General features: G+C 40.7%; 1 protein-coding gene across 4 annotated transcripts in view; it reads right to left on the bottom strand.

Annotated features, from left to right (window-relative positions):
- sgce (sarcoglycan, epsilon) overlaps positions 1-20,098 on the bottom strand; it is a 93,545-nt gene that overhangs the window by 7,496 nt on the left and 65,951 nt on the right. For 3 of the 4 annotated variants that reach the window (XM_063043824.1, XM_063043821.1, XM_063043823.1), the window contains 3 exons: positions 6,349-6,560; positions 5,849-5,875; positions 2,464-2,655 (listed from right to left, as the gene is read on the bottom strand). In XM_063043824.1, coding sequence (XP_062899894.1) covers positions 2,464-2,655; positions 5,849-5,875; positions 6,349-6,560 — 431 coding nt within the window. The remainder of the gene's footprint in view (positions 1-2,463; positions 2,656-5,848; positions 5,876-6,348; positions 6,561-20,098) is intronic. The other variant, XM_063043822.1, reaches the window with a different exon arrangement.

Raw genomic sequence — 20,098 nt, 5'->3', positions numbered from 1 at the left:
ACATGCAAGTTGGCAGAGGGGTTGGGGTGGCTTTGTTGGTAAAAAAAAATGAAATCAAATCCTTGGAAGGAAAGAAGATGTAGAATCCTTGTAGGTAGAGTTAAGAAACTGCAAGGGTAAAAAGACCCTGACGGCAATTATATACAGGTCTCTGTACAGTAGCCAGAATGCAAGGTACAGATTACAAGGGAAGATAGAAAAATCATGTAAAAAGAGCAACGTTATGATGCCCATAGAAATTTTAATATGCAGTAGATTGGGAAAATCATGTTGGTGTTCGATTCCAAGAGAAGGTAATTATAGAATGCCTACAAGGTGGCTTTTTAAGAGTAGATGTAGTCAAGTCCACAAGGGAAAAGGCAATTACGGCTTGGGTCTTGTGTAATGAACCACGTTGTATTAGGGAGCTTAAGGTAAGGAACAATTAAGCAGTGATCATATTATGATAGAATTTACCCTCCAGTTTGAGAGGGATCTGATTATCAGTTTTACTGTTCAGTAAAGGTAATTGCAGAAGCATGAGAGAGGAGCTGGCCAAAGTTGATTGGAAGGAGACCCAAGCAGGGATGATGGTAGAGCAGCAATGGCTGGAGTTTTTGGGAGTAATTCGGAAAATGCAGGATTATTTCATTCCAAAAGAAGCAGTAGCATTCTAAAGGAAGGATGAGGCAACCGTGGCTGACAGGAGAAGTCAAAGATAGTAGAAAAGCAGAAAGAAAGGTCATACAGTATAGCAAGCATTAGTAGGAAGCTAGAGGAATAGGGAATGGGAAACTTTAAAAAATACAACAGAAAGCAACTAAAAAGCATATCAAGCAGTAGTAAATCAAGGCAATTGGACTTGCTATATTGTCTAGAAGACGTTTCGCCACTCATCTAAGAGGCTTCTACAGATGGCAGGAGGCAAAGAGTGGGAATAAAGGGGGCCTTTTCTGGCCAGCTGCCAATGACTAGTGATAATGTGGGCATGTGGCCAAGTGGTTAAGGCATTGGACTAGCGACCTGAAGGTCGTGAGTTTGAGCCCCAGCCGAGGCAACATGTGTTGTGTCCTTGAGCAAAGCACTTAATCACAGATTGCTCTACGATGACACTGGTGCCAAGCTGTATGGGTCCTAATGCCCTTCCCTTCGACAACATTGGTGTCGTGGAGTACTGATTGCAGCATGGGCAACTGCTGGTCTTCCATACAACCTTACCCAGGCCTGCGCCCTGGAGAGTGAAGACTTTCCAGGCGCAGATCCATGATCTCGCAAGACTGACGGATGCCTTTATGTTAATGATCCAGATGATAGAATTCATGGCTTTGTGGCTAACAATGCAGTTGATACAAAGATAGGTGGAAGGGGAGCTAATATTGAGGAAGAAGGGATTTTGCAGAAAGACTTGGATAGATTAGGAGAACGTAGGCAAACAACTGGGAGACAGCGTAGGGAAGAGTATAGTTATGTACTTTGGTATAAAGAATAAAAACACAGACAAATTTTCAAACAAGGAGCAAATTTAGAAATCAGAAGTGGAGTACTGTTAAATTTAAGAAAGGATATGCTAGCATTGGACAGGGTCCAGAGGAGGTTTATAAGAATGATCCTGGGAATGAAGGGTTAATGTACAAGGAGTGCTTGATGGCTTTAGGTGTGTACTCAGTGGAGTTTAGAAGAATGATTCAGTGGTGAAACCGACCAAATACTGAAAACCCGAGATCGAGTAAACGTGGAGAATCTGGGATCAGAGGATACAACCTCAGAATGAAAGGACATCCTTTAGTATAGAGATGAGGAGGAATTGCTTTAGAGGATGGTGAATCTGTGGAATTATGGAAGCCAAGACATATATTTAAAGTGGAGCTTCCTTACTGCCCATTATGCAGCTGGCGGTTAGAGCAGCAATAAAGGTCCTCCATCTTCATTGCTGTTTCCGTAACTATTTTTTTGACCAGTCAGGGTTGTTAGCCCTGAGCTGAACCCCTGAACCTGGAGGACTCTTAGTCTAGCTCTACCCTCTGACCTGTTTGGCATGGGTGACCCTACCAAGAGTCAAAGTACAAAGCCCCAACTCCAGTCAAATACTATGGCAAGGTTGTGGTCCTCTTAGAGAAAAGTGGAGGTTGATAGGTACTTAATTAGTAAGGGCATCATAGGTTATGGGGAGAAGACAAGAGAATGGGGTTATGAGGGAAAATAAATCAGCAATGATTGAATGCCATTACAGACTCAATGGTTTAATTCTGCTCCTTTGTCTTACAGTCAATATCCACATATGTGAATATCAAACAATAGTTGCAAAGAAGTGTACCTATAAATTGCAGTCTATTGATTAATATCCCTAAAAATAGCACCCACAATATTTATGCAAAGCTTATTTTCTGTTGCAAAGAAATACAAAAATTATACTGTATGGATCATTGATACAATAGAAAGAGAAATATGCTTTATCTAATAATGCATTATTAAATAAGCACTCACTGTTGTGTTTGCATGAGAGGCATGTTGGAGGTGTCACAGTTGTCTGAATGGTGAAGTGGTGACATGATCTCACCAGTTACTGGGTTAAACACTGGCAGCGTGGAGAGAGGCCAAGCTGCTTCCCGGTTCTTCGACATGTTTCGAAGCTCCTTAGTTGACTTCTGGATGGAGCTGTGATGAACCAACTGGATGCTGAAGAAATACATGAAAACAGAAATGATGAGACTATATGTAAATCTGAACACATTTTTCTTCAGCAAAGCTCAGCATTGCTCATTATTCTACCTTTGGAAATTAGTTTCTGGATTCTCGTCAACATTCAAAAATGTTATGAAAAATGTTATGTTTTAATGGAAAATTATGAACTACAAGAGAACTCATACAAACTAGTCAAAATCAATGTTAATTGTAAATAGTTGCATAGCTGTATTATATATTTTAATAAATTTTCTATTTTTGACACAAGAGGCAAGCTAACTATCTGGATCAGAAACTTCACAGAGAAATGCTTCAGTTCAGCAGGTTCTTCAGACTATGATCTTCATTACTAAACCTTAATCCCCAATTCAGCCTTCGATTTGCTGCTATGTCTGAGACTCAGAGGGTTGAATTTGAAATTAAAATTGTATTTTCTATTACAATTTTTAACTTCTGAAAGGTAGAAACCACTTTGGAAATAGTTCTCATGGGAGTTAAGACATGACTCATCTTTGCACTTCATGAATGTCTAATTTTATTGAGAGTTTTAACATGTTTGAAACTCTAGCCACAATTTTCATTCAAGCCAGGTCGAAAATTGCTAGATCTATGTTTTTAATTTGCATTTTGAATTCGTCTTCATTCAGACAATGCATTATATACCAAGCCAGATTTTCTTTAGACTCTGAGGGAGTATTAAGCATATCTATGCTTAAAGGTAGCTAAAAACCTAGGGTCTGATGAGATGTATCCCTGGTTACTAAGGGAGATAAGGAAGGAGATTTTAGGGGCATAGACTTTTAAATCTTTGCTAGTTCAAGAGGAAGTGCTAGATGATTGGAGGTTAGAAAAATGTGATATCTTTATTTAAGGGCAGCAGGGATTGGACTCGGCAATGGGAGGGAAGTTATTGGGAAAAAATTAGGGTCAGAATTAATCCACAATTTAAAAAATGAAGATCAGTCAAATATAATTTGCATTGTCTGTGTTAAAGAAAGATGTCATTTTGTTTCTTGTGATAAATTATACAACAGAGCAGGAAATTCCAAATAATGCTGATGGAATTGTACTTCAAAGTCAGAATACAATGCCAAGCTACTACTGTATCATGCTTATAGCATAAGCAGAAGGGGTCAAACATCCTCCTTGGTTTCCATTTAGAATTAAAATCAGTGGCCTGTGGCAAAGTAGGCCGGGACTAAGTTTCTAATTTTTTTCTCTAATTAAAGCAGCTACAATCCACCAAAATGATAGCTGGCGTTGCCGATGTTAAGGATTCATTCATTGCATTTTTCCCCCCAGAAAAATCATAGATGTCATGGTCTTTAATGATGCGTCTTCATGTCTTTTCAAAAGCAACTTGGGAGAGGCAATAAATGCAGGCTTTACGTGCAATGCTGACATTATGTAAGCTGATCACAAAAGCATTTTTAACAGCATATCTAGCCCATCGCTTAAAGTTATTTGGAAGCTAAAGAACTTGCTTGCTGCATTCTACCACTAGTAACACTAATAAAGATAATTTCTTCCTCAATACGTACTAGCCATTCTTTGCCAGGCAATATAATGAAATCTTTGTAGTGATTTTTTTTTCCAGAGAATTGAGCCAGTCCCACTTTAAAAACGAGTTGTTTACAATGCCCAGAGAAGCATTTGTTGATGAGGCTGAGAGTGGCGAGGCACGGCTCACTGGGGCTCGGGAAGCGCGGTTCACTGTCTTAAAGTTTTGATGCACACATAGAAATTCAGTAGATGCCACTGTTAGAACATTTTGACGTTAAAAGAAAATTGAAATACAAGACAATTAAAAAATAGACTTGGGACCACCATATATGCTCACAGGGGAACAAAAAAAAAAGTATAGTTTTATTTTAACAGATGCTGTTAAAAATTAGTAAAAGTACTGGGAAGGGAAAGATTTAGACTGTCTGATAGCATAATCTGTATTCAATATAGAAATAGAAAACCAATAAGAAACCTCAATATTCAGGCATTGTAGGGAGAAAGGCCAAATTAACTTTACAAATTATGCTTTTTGGAATTAATAACCCCACCTTCCTCCATAATCGAACAGATTGTACCTGACTTCCACATTTTTCTTCTTTAGTATTTTTAGAATCATTTGCTATCGTATTTTACTTTATGCCTAATTTAATAGGCATCATCCGTTCACAGTAGCATATAGTAACAGCTTTTATGGAGAAGTGAAAGAAACATCTCTCTTCTCCACCCACTCTTCACCCCCAGTAACAGCTGCTTGGATGAAAGCCCATAAGTTTGAAAGTTAACTCTGTTTCCCTCTCCCTCTCCCTCTCTGACTTGCCAAGCATTCCCCGGTACTTTGTGTTTGCAGCTGTCTGCATGGTTGCTTCGTGCAGCACAAGTGCTGCCAACTTCCAACACCTGGGCCCTGTGCCTCCAGCAGAATGCCCAATTCAGCTCAGCAGGTTGACTACGGGACACAGAGCATCTTGTTCTGTTGAGGGGCCAGCACTCGCATGGCACAAAACTATCACAGTGCCCCTGTGGGGACTGGGCTGGTCTTCACACGTTACTATGCCTTATCTAGAATCACACATACTGAAAGCTGTCACAGAGGGAACCAGGAATGAGTTCATGACCCAATGGTTATACAGCTACAGCGGAAGGCAGCAGAGATGCTCAGGCAGAAAGGATGCCCTTGAATAAGTACAAAAAGCTAACACCCATTCCAATTATGATGATACTATACTCTAGACAGTACGAAATGGTCTTTTTATTAAGAATGAAAATGGAATACCACTGCAACAATAAAAGCAAAGTATTTGCATTCCCCCTCAAGGAATTCATTATTTTTATAATGAGTGGAGAGATATCTAAACCAGTAGCCAACACAAAGGATGTTCACTTTCATTACAAATAGATATACTATTCCACTTTCAAAGAGCTATGGGCAAATTGATTTCAGGTGTAACTGAAAAGGCAAGAAATCACTTGCCATGCTATCAAGAGAGCTAACTGCAGTAACTCCTTATTATGGGTCAGCAATATGAAATGAACTATGAGAAGTGTAAAAACTCAAAAAGACACACAAGGATGGGACAGACTCTGAAGCCAACAGTAGCAGATTATGGTCTGATAAAGCAAAAAAGAGAAACTAAAACTGAAAATGTTCAATCCGAAACATAACAGGAAAGAAGACACTTACTCTGGTGTTTGCATGTCTCTCTTTTGCCTAGGAACAAAACAAAATTAATGAATTAAATAATAGGCATTGGTATTTGAAACATCAAAAATATTTGCATACTGGTGGACCCACCTTTGGCAGATGTTGAGAAGATGATCACTGAATACACTTGTCAGTATCTGCCTGTAAGTATAGGGCCAGAGCAACTGCACACACAAACACGTGACAATCAAGCATAAATGGACACAGAATGAAACAGACTCAATGGCTTGAGAAAATAAATTTGCATGGATGGAAATGAAATATGAATTCATGCAATGATATGGACAGATCTATATTTTCTACCTGCTTCTAATAACCTGTAATATTTTTAATAGGAAGTGAATCAGAACAAGTAAAATCCTTCCCCTGCAGTGTTTTTCTTTGATACTAAGTGTGTGTTGGAACTTTTTTTTTCCAGAAAGAAGTGCTGCTTTGAGTGTCAGTGCTTATGCATTTTGATAGAAGTGCGAGGTACTTACACTCCTTCTCGACGGCAGAACATGATGTAACCGAGGATGACAAACAGCACTAGGGCAACAGCAATTGGTACAGCCAGTGTAATGACAAAGTCTGTGTAATAATCCTTGCTCTTCAGGTTAGTCAAAGGTGGCTTATACTCTCCATCATCAGGCAAGATACCATCTCCCCTTTCCACCTCGTGGGCCACAGAAGGTGTCTTCGATTTATCAACCTGCCACCAAATTGCAAGAAAATAGAAATACATCTTCAAATTGCCTTATTTTTAAATTTTCTTCTAAATTACTCTGGTGACTTAAGAATGAAAATCAGTTCCATCCTCGAACTGGACGAAGAATGCAGACACGTGTTGCTGTCTCTAGAACAATTGTATTAGCACTGCAGTTCCATATGTGGCTTCTAAGCAGTTTTCTGTCTCTTTGTTCAGAAGAATTTCAATGGTCCGACATCAGCAACTTGTTTTACTTCTCTCCTGGTAAGAATGAATCACTGCTCCCACAAGCTTAACAACTACATAAAAAGGCAGCAAGTCACTGGTTAGTAAGCACATTTGAACCTTTCATTCAGTTGAGGCTCCTCCAGAAATCCTAAATATTATTTCTCAAATTACTTCATTTTCTTCATGGTCAGATCTCAGTAAGAGCCAAAACGTGATGACATCTTTTTCATTAATACAACATTCACAACATTATTTACACAGAGTAAATAGTGCATTCCAGCCTGTCAGTGGTTTCATAGCTTTACACTGTAATAAGACCAGAACCAAAAGAGCTAAAGACATAGGAGCAGAATTAAGCCATTTGGCCTGTCGAATCTGCTCTGCCATTTCATCATGGCTGATCCATGTTTGCTTTCAGCTCCGATATCCTGCCTCCCGCCCCCGGTATCCCTTCATGCCCTGACCAACCAAGAATTTATCAACCTCTCCTTTAAACATGCATAAAGACCTAACATCTGCAACTGCCTGTGGCAGTGAGTCCCACGGATTCCCCACCCTCTGGCTCATCCTCATCTCTGTTCTAAAAGGACACCCCTCTATTTTGAGGCTGTGTCCTCTGGCCTTAGATACTCCCACCATAGAAAACAACCTCTTCACATTCACTCTATCAAGTTCTTTCACCATTCAATAGGTTTCAATTAGGTCACCCCTCATTCTTCTAAATTCCAGTGGATACAAGCCCAGAGCCATCAAACACTCTTCAAATGACAAGCCGTTTAATCCTGGTATCTTTTTCTTGAACCTCCTTTGAACCCTCTCCAATTTCAGCACATGCTTTCTAAGATAATGGGCCCAAACCTGCACATAATACTCCAAGTGAGACCTCACCAGTGCTTTATGAAGTATCAATATTACATCCTTGCTTTAATATTCTAGTCCCCTTGAAATGAATGCTAACAACACATTTGCCATCCTCACCACAGACTCAACCTGTAAATTAACATTTAGGGATTTTCCCTTGAAGAAACCATGCTCTCTACGGCCTCCAAGTACCCCGAAACCACATCCTCAACAATCGACTCCAACATCTTCCCAACCACTGAGGTCACACCAACTGGCATAGAGATCCTTTTCTTCCGCCTCTCTCCCTTCGTGAAGAGTGTAGTGACATTTGCAATTTCCCAGTCTTTCAGAACCATTTCACAGTCTGGTGATTCTTGAATGATCATTACTAATGCCTCCACAATCTCTTCAGCCACATCTTTCAGAACCCTGGGGTGTACACCATCTGGTGCAAGTGACTTAACTACCTTCAGACCTTTCAATTTCCCCAAGAACCTTCTCTCTGGTAATGGTAACTTCATGCACTTCATGCCCCCGACACCTGGAACTTCCACCATACTGCTAGTGTCTTCCACAGTGAAGACTGATGCAAAGTGCATATTCAGTTCATCTGCCATTTCCTTGTCCCCCATTACAACCTCTCTAGCACCGATTTCCAGCAGTCCAATATCCATTCTAGCCTCTCTTTTACGCTCTAAGTATCTGAAAAAACTTTGGGTATCCTCTAATATTATTGGCTAGCTTACTTTCGTATTCCATCTTTACTTTCTTAATGACTTTTTAAGTTGCCTTCTGTTGGTATTTAAAAGTTTCCCAATCCTCTAACTTCCCTCTAATCTTTGATCTATTTTATGCCCTCTTTTTGGCTTTTATGTTGGCTTTGACTTCTCTAGTCAGCCACGGTTGTGTCCTCTTGCCTTTAAAATACTTCTTTGAGATGTATATATCTTTTGCCTTCTGAATTCCTTCCAGAAATTCCAGTCATTGCTGCTCTGCCATCATCCCTTCCAGTGTTCTCTTCCAATCAATTCTCCTCTCATGCTTCTGTAATTTCCTTTACTCCACTATAATACTGATACATCTGACTTTCACTTCTCATATTTCAAGGTGAATGAGATCATATTACGATCACTTATCCCTAAGGATTCTTTTATCTTAATGTTCTCTAATCAATTCCAGTTCATTGCCCAATTCAGAATAGCTGATCCCCTCATGGGCCCAACCTAAAAAGCCATCTCGTAGGCATTCTAGAAACTCTCCCTCTTGAAATCCAGCACCAGCCCAATTTTCCCAATCTACCTACATATTGAAATTCCCCATAACCATTATAACATTGCCCTTTTGGCATGAATTTTCTATCTCCAGTTGTAACTTGTAGACCACATTCCTACTACTGTTTGGGGGTCTGTATACAACTCTCATCAGGATCTTTTTACCCTTGCAGTTCCTTAGCTCTATGCACAATTCAACGCCTTCTGACCCTATGTCACCTCTTTCTAATGATTTGATTTCATTTTTATTGAACCAACATTGCCATGGCAACCCCCGCCTATCCTTTCAATACAGTGTGTATCCTTGCACAATAAGCTCCCAGGTATAGTCTTCTTTCAGCTACGATTTAGTGAAGCCTGCAACATTGTACTTGCCAATCTGTAACTGCTATGTTAATTGACCCTATTCCATTAATTGCATGCATTCAAATACAATACATTTAGACCTGTGTTCGCATTTTTCGATTTTGTCTGCCTTTTACATTGCAACTCAACCTGATGACTGCAATTCTGTCCCGTTACCAGCCTCTCCTTGCTAGGAGTCTCACTACACATCGTTTCTGCTTGTAAACCAAATACCTCATCTTCAGCAGTATCACTCCGGTTCCCATTCCCCTGCCAAATTAGTTTAAACCCACCCCAACAACTCTAGCCAACCTGCCCACAAGGATACTGAACCCAACTGGGTACAGATGTAACCCATCTCTTTTGTACAAGTCATACCCAGAAGAAATCCCAATGGCATATAACTCTGAACCCCTGCCCCCTGCACTAGTTCCTCAGCCATGCATTCACCTGTAAGATCATCCTATTCTTACCCACACTGGCACATGGTACAGGCAGCAATCCAGAGATTACTACCCTCGAGGTCCTGTTTCCCGAGCTGCTCACCCTCACCCTTGAGAATGCCATAGACACGATCCGAAACATCCCTGATGCTGGCACCAGGCAGGCAAAATACCATTGGGTGTCTCTATTGCACCTGTAGAACCTCGCCTCTGTTCCTCTAACTAAGGAATTACCTGCCAACACTGCAGTCCTCTTTACCTCAGTGCTCCCGATTGGCCATTTTCCTCAATTGTATCTAAAGTTATATAATTATTATTGAGGGGAATGGCCACAGGTGCACTCTGCACTGGCTGTGCACTTCCCCGCTTTCTCCTGACAGTCACCCTGTTACCTGTCTCCCGCAAGCTACAGGTAACTGCCTCCTCATGCTCCCGCATTGGTTCAAGGTCATTGGGCAGCAGCTCCAGTTTTTAAATACGTTCTCTCAGGAGCTGCAGCCCAGTGCACCTGGTGTAGAGATGTCTATCTGAGTGACTGGAGGTGTCCCAGACTTCCCATATCCCACAAACAGTGCAAACGCTGCCCCAGGTGTCATTCTCACTATACTATGCACAAATAAATGAGGAGTGAACAATTAAGAACAGAGAGAGTAACGTGCAAGACAACCTACCTCATCTAAGCCTGATGAGCCAAGGCCACTCTAAAGAATGAGTATGCCCATCAGGCCAAATCACCAACAGTTGTCATAGGGAAGCACTGTCTCAACTCAAGGGAATCAGAATAAGCACACTAGCAAATTATTATGCTTTTAGTTTGCCCTAATCTTTCACCATGTTGATTAAAATATGCAGATAAATAGTCAGAAAGTGTATCCGATTGCCTAATTTCCCTGCACAACTCCTAAAAAAAAACAAAGGAGGTGACTTATTTTCTGTGATTTTGTGCCTTTACAGATTTTTGAAAATAATGTTAACCAAGTAATCTCATCAAGGCCACCCTGTTGCATCTCATCCTGGTCCCACCGCATATTCATCCTGTTAACAGATTCATTTCCACTTCAAATCACTCGGCTGCAAGGTATGTGCATTTGGTTGTCTTGGAATGTAACTATTACTGTATTCGTACCCAGATAGGTCAAGGATGGGAAAAATTAGTATCTAACTGCCATCAGGAATGATCCAAGAATAGTGTGCTTTCTAACTTTGACATGGAGTTGCATGGAAAGTCATGATACTCACTTGCTGGGAACTCATAGCTGCATGAGTCTCGGGGACGGGGGGTGGTTGAGGGGAATTATGGCCTTCTCTTCTTGACTTGAATGGAGAAGGTGCTACTGATCAACAGATCAACTTCAATTAGTTAATGGTGATAGAAAACAGATTAAATGGTAATTAAATGTTAAATAATAACCTCTTTGATTCAAAGCCTCTTGGTTAAGTTCTTGTTAAGCACACTGAATGACATCAACAACCTATTAACACGGGATAGAAATAGCTAAACGCATGCAGATGAAATTTAATGCATGAAAGTGCAAATACTTTTTGGAAGGAAGAACAGGTGGTGGGAATTTATTACAATTTATTATAATTATAGAACAATCTCGGTGTACACGTACATGACTTGTGCTGAGGTGGTCACCGCCAGAGTGCAGGCTTCAGAGAGGACCACCAGGAGAAATAAGGGGAGTGAGCAGTCAGTGCAGGGTTCCTGTGTGGCCAGTCTCCTCAGCAACACGTGTACCCCTTCAGATACTGCTGGAGGGGAGTGGCATATCAGGGAACAGCAGCAGCCGCCAGGTCAGTGGCACTGTAGCCAGCTCTGAGGCTCAGCAGGGAAGAGTAAAATCAGGAAGAGCAATAGTGATAGGAGATTCAATAGTTAGGGGGACAGACAGCAGATTCTGTGGCCATGAAAGAAGTCAAGATGGCGTGCTGCCTTTCAGGTGCTAGGTTCCAGGATGTCTCAGAGTAGCTGCAAAAGATTCTCAAGAGGAAGAGTGAACTGCCAGAGGTCATGTGCACACAGGCAGCAATGACAAAAGTAGAAAGGGGAAGAGGTCCTGTGCAGTGAGCATACGGAGTTAGGGAAGAGACTGAAGAACAGGACCCTCACCAAGAGGGCAATCTCTGGATTACTCCCAGTACCATTCTGGAATGGTTCCAGAGGACTGAAAAATGCAAATGTCACTCCAACCTTCAAGAAGGGAGGGAGGTAGCAGAAAGGAAAGTATAAGCCAGTTAGACCATCTTCACGGGTTGGGAAGATGTTGTTATTAAGGATGAAGTTTCGGGGTACTTGGAGCTGCATGATAAAGTAGGGCAAATGGTTTCCTTCAGGGGAAATGTTGCCTGATAAATCTGTTGGGAGTTCTTTGAGAAGTAACAGGCAGGATAGGGGAGTCCTTTGATGTTGCTTACTTGGATTTTCAGAACACCTTTGACAAGATGCCACACATGAAGCTGCTTTACAAGATAAGAGCCCATTGCATTACAGAAAAGGAACTAGCATGGATAGAAGACTGGCTGAATAGCAGGAGGCAAAGGGTGGGAATAAAGGAGGCCTTTTCTGATTGACTGCCGGTGACTTGAGGTGTTCCACAGGGGTTGGTATTGGGACGATTGCTTTTCACGTTATATGGCAACGACTTGTATGACAGAATTGATGGCATTCGTAGACAATACAAAGATGGGTGGAGGGACAGGTAGTGTTGAGGAAGCAGGGTGTCTGAAGAAGGAATTGGACAGATTGGAACAATGATCAAAGAAGTAGCACATGGAGAGTCAGGAAGTGTATGATTATGCACTTTAGTAGAAGGACTAAAGGCATAGATTTTATTCTAAGTGGGGAGAAAATTCAAAAATCAGAGGTGTAAAGGGACTTGGGAGTCCTCATGCAAGGTTCCCTGAAGGTTAACTTGTAGGTTGAGTCAGTGTTAAGGAAGGCAAATGCAATATTAGCATTCATTTTGCTAAGACTAGAATATACAAGCAAGGATGTAATGCAGAGTCTTTATAAGGCGTTGGTCAGACGACTCTTGAAGAGTATTGGGAACAGTTTTGGGCCCCTTAACTAAAAGATGTGCTCACATTGGATAAGGCCACAGGAAGTTCACAAAAATGATTCAGGAATGGAAAGGTTAACTTATGAGCAGCATCTGATGGCTCTGGGCATGTATTTGCTGGAGTTTAGAAGAATGAGGGGAGATCTCATTGAAGCCTATTGAATACTGAAAGGCCTAAATGGAGTGGATGTAGAGGGGATTTTTCCTATAGTGGGTGAGTCTAGGACAAGAGGGCACGGCCTCTAGATAGAAAGAGGTCCATTTAGAACAGGGATAAGGAGGGATTTCTTTAGCCAGAGGGTGGTCAATCTGTGGAATTCATTGCCATGGACCACGACAGGTCATTGAGTATATTTAAAGCAGAACTTGATAGGTTCTTCATTTTTCAGGGCATCAAAGGTTACAGGGAGAAGGCAGGAGAATGGGGTTGAGAGGGATAATAAATCAGCCATGATGGAATGACAGAGCAGACTTGTTGGGCTAAGTGGCCCAATTCTGCTCCTTCGTCTTAAGCTCTTATGAATTCTTAAATGCTATTAAAACTGACTATGTGGTTGAACAAGCATAAAGGATATTGTGATTTATAAAGACAGGCAGAGAACAAACACATGGAGTTTGTACACAATTTAAACTCATTGTTGCCATAAAGGAGGCACAGGAGCCTTTAGACACACACTCAATGTTTCAGGAACAGCTTCTTCACCTCTGCCATCAGACTTCTGAATGGACAGTGAACCCATGAACCCTACCTCACACATGGAAGGTTAAAGCAGCAGCATAAATATATATGCTGACATTGTAACATCCTATACAACATATCTATCTTTCTGTGAGTCGTGCATAAAAGATCTTGTGATTTATAAAGAGAGGCAGAGTACAAACACATAGTCTCCCTAAAAAAGATCATTGTGAGGTATAACAACAACAAGCCATGGTTCACCAAGGAGTTGAGGACTCTCAGATCTGCAGAGGATCTTCCCCACAGGTCTGGAAACAGAGAGGAATCTTGCTCTGTAAAACAGCAGATTAATAACGCACTGAAACGGGTGAAAGCCACTTCCAAGAATCAGCCAGAGAGAGACTTCAACAACAATAGCCAGGCAGGCTGGAGTTCTCTGCAAAGTCTTACCAACTTCAAACAGAAGTACTCCCTAGTCTCCCCCTCCTCTACCTTGACCAATCAACTTGATCAGTTTTATTGCCGGTTTGGTAAGGACCATCAATACCTACTGTATCTCTTCTCACTTCCTTTGATCCTGATATGCTGAGCGCCTATACCCCTCCCTTTCACAATCACTCCAATGTCACCCTCCTCCCTTCACCCCACCCTCATCAGCCTTCTTCACCCCCACCATAGCAACACTCAGATCAGTGTGGGTTCATCAGTCTGATGGCCTGGTGGAAGAAGCTGTCCCTCCATCCTGTTGGTCCTGGCTTTTATGCTGCGGTACCGCTTCCCGGATGGTAGCAGCTGGAATAGATTCTGGTTGGGATGACTTAGCACCCCAATGATCCTATGGGCCCTTTTTACACACCTGTCCTTGTAAATGTCCCGAATCATGGGAAGTTCACAACTACAGATGCGCTGGGCTGACGCACCACTCTCTGCAGAGTCCTGCGATTAAGGGAGGTACAGTTCCCATACCAGAGAAGGCTCTTGTCCTCTCCCCTCCATCTCGCACCATGCTTTCTCTGAAGCAAGAAGACATTTGCAAACTATTTGGAAAACAGAACATCAGGAAAGCTGCAGGTACTCTGATGATGTCTCACCTGGTACTCTAAGGCACTGTGCAGATCAGCTAGACCTATCGTTACTGTGATACTTAAAACCTCCCTGCAATTACGCAGGGTTTTCGCACTGCTTTAAAGTTACTCCAATCATTCCAATTCCCAGGAAAGACAAGATGACTGGATTTAATGATTTTAGGCCAGTACCTCTGACTTCAGTAGTTATGAAAACCTTTGAATAATGTTGGCCTACCTTAAGTCCATTACTGATCCTCTTCATGACCTGCTAAACCAGGGGTTCTTAACCTTTTTTTATGCTATGGACCCCTTCTCAGAATAATGTTTTTAAATATTTAAAATAAAATACATTGGATTACAACTGAAACCAATTATATTGGAATATGGTTATCAAAATATTAAAAAAACATGATAAACATGATAAACCTCTGGGAACATGACCTACAGATTTCAATTGATGAGGATACTTGGAATAAAATTTTTAAACTTGTTCACACCTCTTCGTTATGTGCGCGTCACTCTCTTTTACAATTTAAAGTTGTTCATAGAGCCTATATGACTAAAGATAAGCTCTCTCGTTTTTACTCAGATTTTTCTCCATACTGTAATAGGTGTAATGTCAAAGAGGCCTCTCTAATTCATATGTTTTGGTCCTGCCCGCAGCTTGATAAATTTTGGAAAGTAGTATTTCAAACTTACTCGGAGCTTTTTAAAGTAAACTTTAAACCCAACCCTCTGACTGCCTTGTTTGGCATTGTTGGAGGAAATGATTTTACTCTTAAGCTGAATGATTTGCATATTTTGGCTTTTATTTCTCTTTTAGCCAGAAGAGTTTTGTTGTTTAAATGGAAAGATGCCACTCTGCCTACTCATGCCTATTGGTTGATTGATGTTATGTCATGTTTAAATCCAGAGAAGATTAGGTGTTCTATTTCTATACCTAGACAAGATCTTTTCCACGTTGTGGGGACCTTTTTGGAATTACTTTCACAATTTTCAACTTGTTCAGCAATGAATGTTCGGATTTACGACTATACGTCAGATTTTTTTGTTCTTTTCTTTTAACCAAACAGCATTTTTTTCTCTTTTTTTTCCTCTGTTTTGTTATGGGGTTTTGATTTTGCTTTAGATTAGAATAAAATATACCTTTTCAATATTATGGTTAATTTACTATAAATAGTTATGGGGCAATTCAATCTTGTTTCTGTTTCCATAATATCATAATGTATTTTGTATTTGTCTATGCAAGTAATAAAAATATTGAAAAAGAAAGAAAAACATGACAGAGTGATATATCTGCTTCTTTACTAACACATTAAATAACAAGATTATGCATTTAAAATAGCGGCAAGTTAACATTCAGTTTTATTTTATAAAGACATATCAGTGTGAAGGCTGTTGTTGTTTAGCCTGAATCATCATCAGGTGCCGTGCCCAGTTTGAGCTTTGACTGCCATGGCCCACACACTCCTGTTTCGGTCAAGTGGATCAATTCATTGGTATTCATTTCCAGTTCTCTGGCTGCTGTCTCCATCATCATTTGTCTTTGTCTTCCTCTGGCTTTCTTCCCTTCAATCTTTCCCATAATAACCGTGCATTCTAACTCCTCTTTCCTAATCACATGTCCAATGAAGTTACGTTGCCTTTTCATGATCTTATACATTATCTCTTTTTGTGTTTGCTCTGTTCATGACATCCTTGTTAGATATTTGTTTCGTCCATGATATTCTTTGCATCCTCCTCAAAAACCACATCTCTGCTGCTTCAATTTGTTTCCTCATGTTACTAGATATTGTCCAACATTCTGAGTCTTATAACATTAACTGGATAAAAGTAACATTTCAGTACCCTGAGGCGGGTTGTCATGCCTAGTTTAGTGTTGGTCAGTATACTCTTCATTCTCGTAAAGGTGTCTTTTGCTATCCCTATTCTTCTTTTGATGTCCATGTCGCACCTGCCATCTGATGTCACCCAACTTCCTAAGTAGCAAAAGTTCTGTACTTGTTTTATGTCTTCCCTGTTTATTCTCAGCCTGCAGATAGGATTCTCCTTCTTTTTGGATATCACCATACATTGTCTTTTTGTAATTGATAGAAAGACCCATTTTTGCACTTTCTTCAACAACTATATCAATTAAGTTTTGCAGTTCTTCCTCTGTACTTGTAATTAGCACAGTGTCATCCGCATATCTAAAATTATTGATGTTTTCACCGCCAACTTTGATTCCCAAGATGTCTCCTATTTCTTGTAAAATTGTTTCACTGTACACATTAAACAAATCGGGGAGAAAACACACCCTTGTCTAATGCCTCTCTTGATAGTCGTAAACTGACTCACTTCTCCATCTATTCTTACAGCAAACCGCCATTGCTAGATACTAGGTTTCCTAGAATTTATTTGCTAAGAAAACCATGGTCAAAATCACAAAATGTATCGCACAACAACAGCATCAAGAGGATCTTCAAGACAATTCTGAAGATGCTTCGCTCGGTAGGGTTGATTCTGGTCAGCAGGGGATCCCCGACTGTCATCAAGCTACTGCTTATAAAATTCAAGTAACAAAAGAAAATTATTGCCACTTGGAATGTAGGAACCCTATATCAAGCAGGAAGATTGGACAATGTGATAAATGAAATGGAAAGACTAAAAATTATCATGGGAATTAGTGAAGTTCGTTGAACAGGTGCTGGAACATGTCAGAATAGAAACAAAACACTAGTTTATTCTCGTGGAATATCCCATACTAATGGAGTAGGAATTCTTACAGATGAAAACATGGCAAAAAGTGTTTTAGGACATTGGGCAATATCAGAAAGAGTGCTCGTTGTTAGATTCAGAGGACAACCATTTGACTTAGCCATTATACAGGTATATGCACCAACAACAGATGGAACAAATGAGGATATAGATAAATTCTATGAAGAGCTTGAACAAGCAAAGAATGGATGCAAATCTCAAGATCTGGTTAGCTTAAATAAGAACATTAAACTGTGAGGTGGTCTTTGACAATGCAACATGCATGTCATGATGGATATTCAATCATTTAGATTTTTTATTTTAATAGACCCAAGTGTTGAAAATCCTGATTCACAAACATATGCTGTTGCAAATGGAATTAAAGCTTCCATAGCTCACTTTATAAGGCAAGGATAGACTTCTCTCAAAGAACACCAGAATTCTCCAAGGTTTTTTGAGTTTTCTTTTTGGGCATATTACACCCCAAGTGTAGTAAGTTTTTTGTCTTTGATCAGTGAGTTCATCTTTGGCTAGATCAACATCTTCGATACAGTTTATGTCAGAAAGGAAAGGACTGTGGATTGAAAGTTCAATATTAATGCCATCAAGATGTAAATAACTTTGGAAAGGCTTCTGAAGTGTTGCCAGGTGTTCACAGATGACTCTCTTCAAAGAAATTGACAGAGAATTTTGTATCTCAGCTCCATGTTGGTAAGGCACTTCGTCCATCATTCAAAAGTCTGCAAAGATATCAGCCGCTCTACTCTCTTCTTCCATATTGGCGGCTTTGCCAATAAAGCTCATAATTTTTCAGTAGCATCCATAATGGTGACTTCAGAGCCTTGAACTAAGAGATTTACTTCATTCATATGGTTAAAAGTATCTGCCAGGCAAGTCAACCCAGAGATACAATCCTTTTTTTTTCCAAACTGTTCCAAGAGTGGGTTGTCTTTTTCTTTCATAAAAAGTGAGACCTCTGTTCTTAGTTTGAACAAACGCTTCAAGACTTGTTCTCTTTAAATACAGTGAACTTCTGTGTGATACAGAAGCACTTCATATTAAGACCATAAGATATAGGAGCAGAAGTAGGCCATTTGGCCCATCAAGTCTGCTCTACCATTCAATCATGGGCTGATCCAATTATTCAGTCATCTCCACTCCCCTGCCTTCTCCCCACACCCTTTGATGCCCTGGCTAATCAAGAACCTATCTATCTCTGCCTTAAATACACCCAATGACTCGGCCTCCACAGCTGCTCATGGCAACAAATTCCACAGATTTACCACCCTCTGACTAAAGTAATTTCTCTGCATCACTGTTCTAAATGGATGTCCTTCAATCCTGAAGTTGTGCCCTCTTGTCATAGACTCCCCTACCATGGGGAATAACTTTGCCATATCTAATCTATTCAGGCCTTTTAACAAGAGATAGCCCCTCATTCTCCTGAACTCCAGGGAATACAGCCCAAGAGCTGCCAGACATTCCTCATACAGTAACCCTTTCATTCCTGGAATCATTCTCGTCAATCTTTTCTGAACCCTCTCCAATGTCAGTATATCCTTACTAAAATAATGAGCCCAAAACTGAACACAATACTCCAAGTGTGGTCTCACGAGTGCCTTGTACAGCCTCAACACATATCCCTGCTCTTATATTCTATACCTCTAGAAATGAATGCCAACATTGCATTCGCCTTCTTCACAACGGACTCAACCTGGATGTTAACCTTCAGGGTGTCCTGCACAAGAACTCCCAAATCCCTTTGCATCTCCACATTTTGAATTCTCACTCCCAAGTCCCTTTACATCTCTGCAAAGACTTCTTGACAAGTCTTTAAAAATGCAGATTATTCAGAGACCTGCTTCTCATAGAGTTGATGAATTTTATGTCTGTTGACAAAACTTCTTTCAGGGTTGCTGGAAGTCCTTGTTGCCAGTGCAAGTCTCTGTAAAGAAAAACAATGAGTGACGCTGAAGTGAAGAGCTTCCTTCTTCATTACTGTAGCAAACTCAGATGTATTACCATCACAGGAGCTCCATCTGTGCAAGGAGTATGAGGTTCTTCTTTCCAGTCAAAGTTTTGTTTGGCAAAAAAATCTTTTGTCATTTCCCAAATGTCAACAGCCTTTGCAGTTTCCAGGAGGGACTCACAAAATAAGAATTCTTCTTTGATGGTGTCAGAATGTGCACAATGAACAAATACAAGGAGCTGACTACATTGAGAGGATGTCTGTAGTTTCCTCCAGTTTCAATTATAGGGTAGTGAAAATAAATGAGTTCACGTAGCCCCTGGAATCTATCCAGCGACCTCCAAGGGGTGCACGGACCCTGGACTGAACCCCTGTGCTGCAGTTTGCTTATAGAGCAGCTGAGGATGCAGTTAACCTGTGTCTTCATTACATTCTTCAACATTTGGATTCCCCCAACACCGATGTGAGAGTCTTTTTCTATGGATTTTAGCTCCACCTTCAACAGTATTGCTTCAGAGTTGTTCCACAGCAAACTAACCCAGCTCAACACAGCCTACAGAGGCTGTCAGTGGATTATGAACTTCCTGACAGGAAGGAAGCAATATGTAAGGCTGGGCTCCTATTTGTCCAATCCAGTGTCTATAAGCACAGGCTCTCCCCAGGGCTATGTTCTTTCAGCCCTTCTGTTCTCACTTTATTCAAATGACTGACCTCCTCAGACAAATCCATTACATCATGATGTTTGCGAATGACATGACTGTCGTTGGTCTCACCTCTAAGAATGTGACCTGCTATCAAAGAAAACTACACTGCCTTGCAGCACAGTATGCTTGGAGCTAAATGCTATCAAGACGGTGGAAATGACAAGATACATTTATTATCAAAGGTTTGACTTCCA

This window comes from Mobula hypostoma, chromosome 3, assembly GCF_963921235.1.
Source record: "Mobula hypostoma chromosome 3, sMobHyp1.1, whole genome shotgun sequence".
Classification (NCBI taxonomy): domain Eukaryota; kingdom Metazoa; phylum Chordata; class Chondrichthyes; order Myliobatiformes; family Myliobatidae; genus Mobula; species Mobula hypostoma.
Note: the sequence above shows the minus strand (reverse complement) of the source record. Positions and strands in the feature narration are given on the sequence as shown.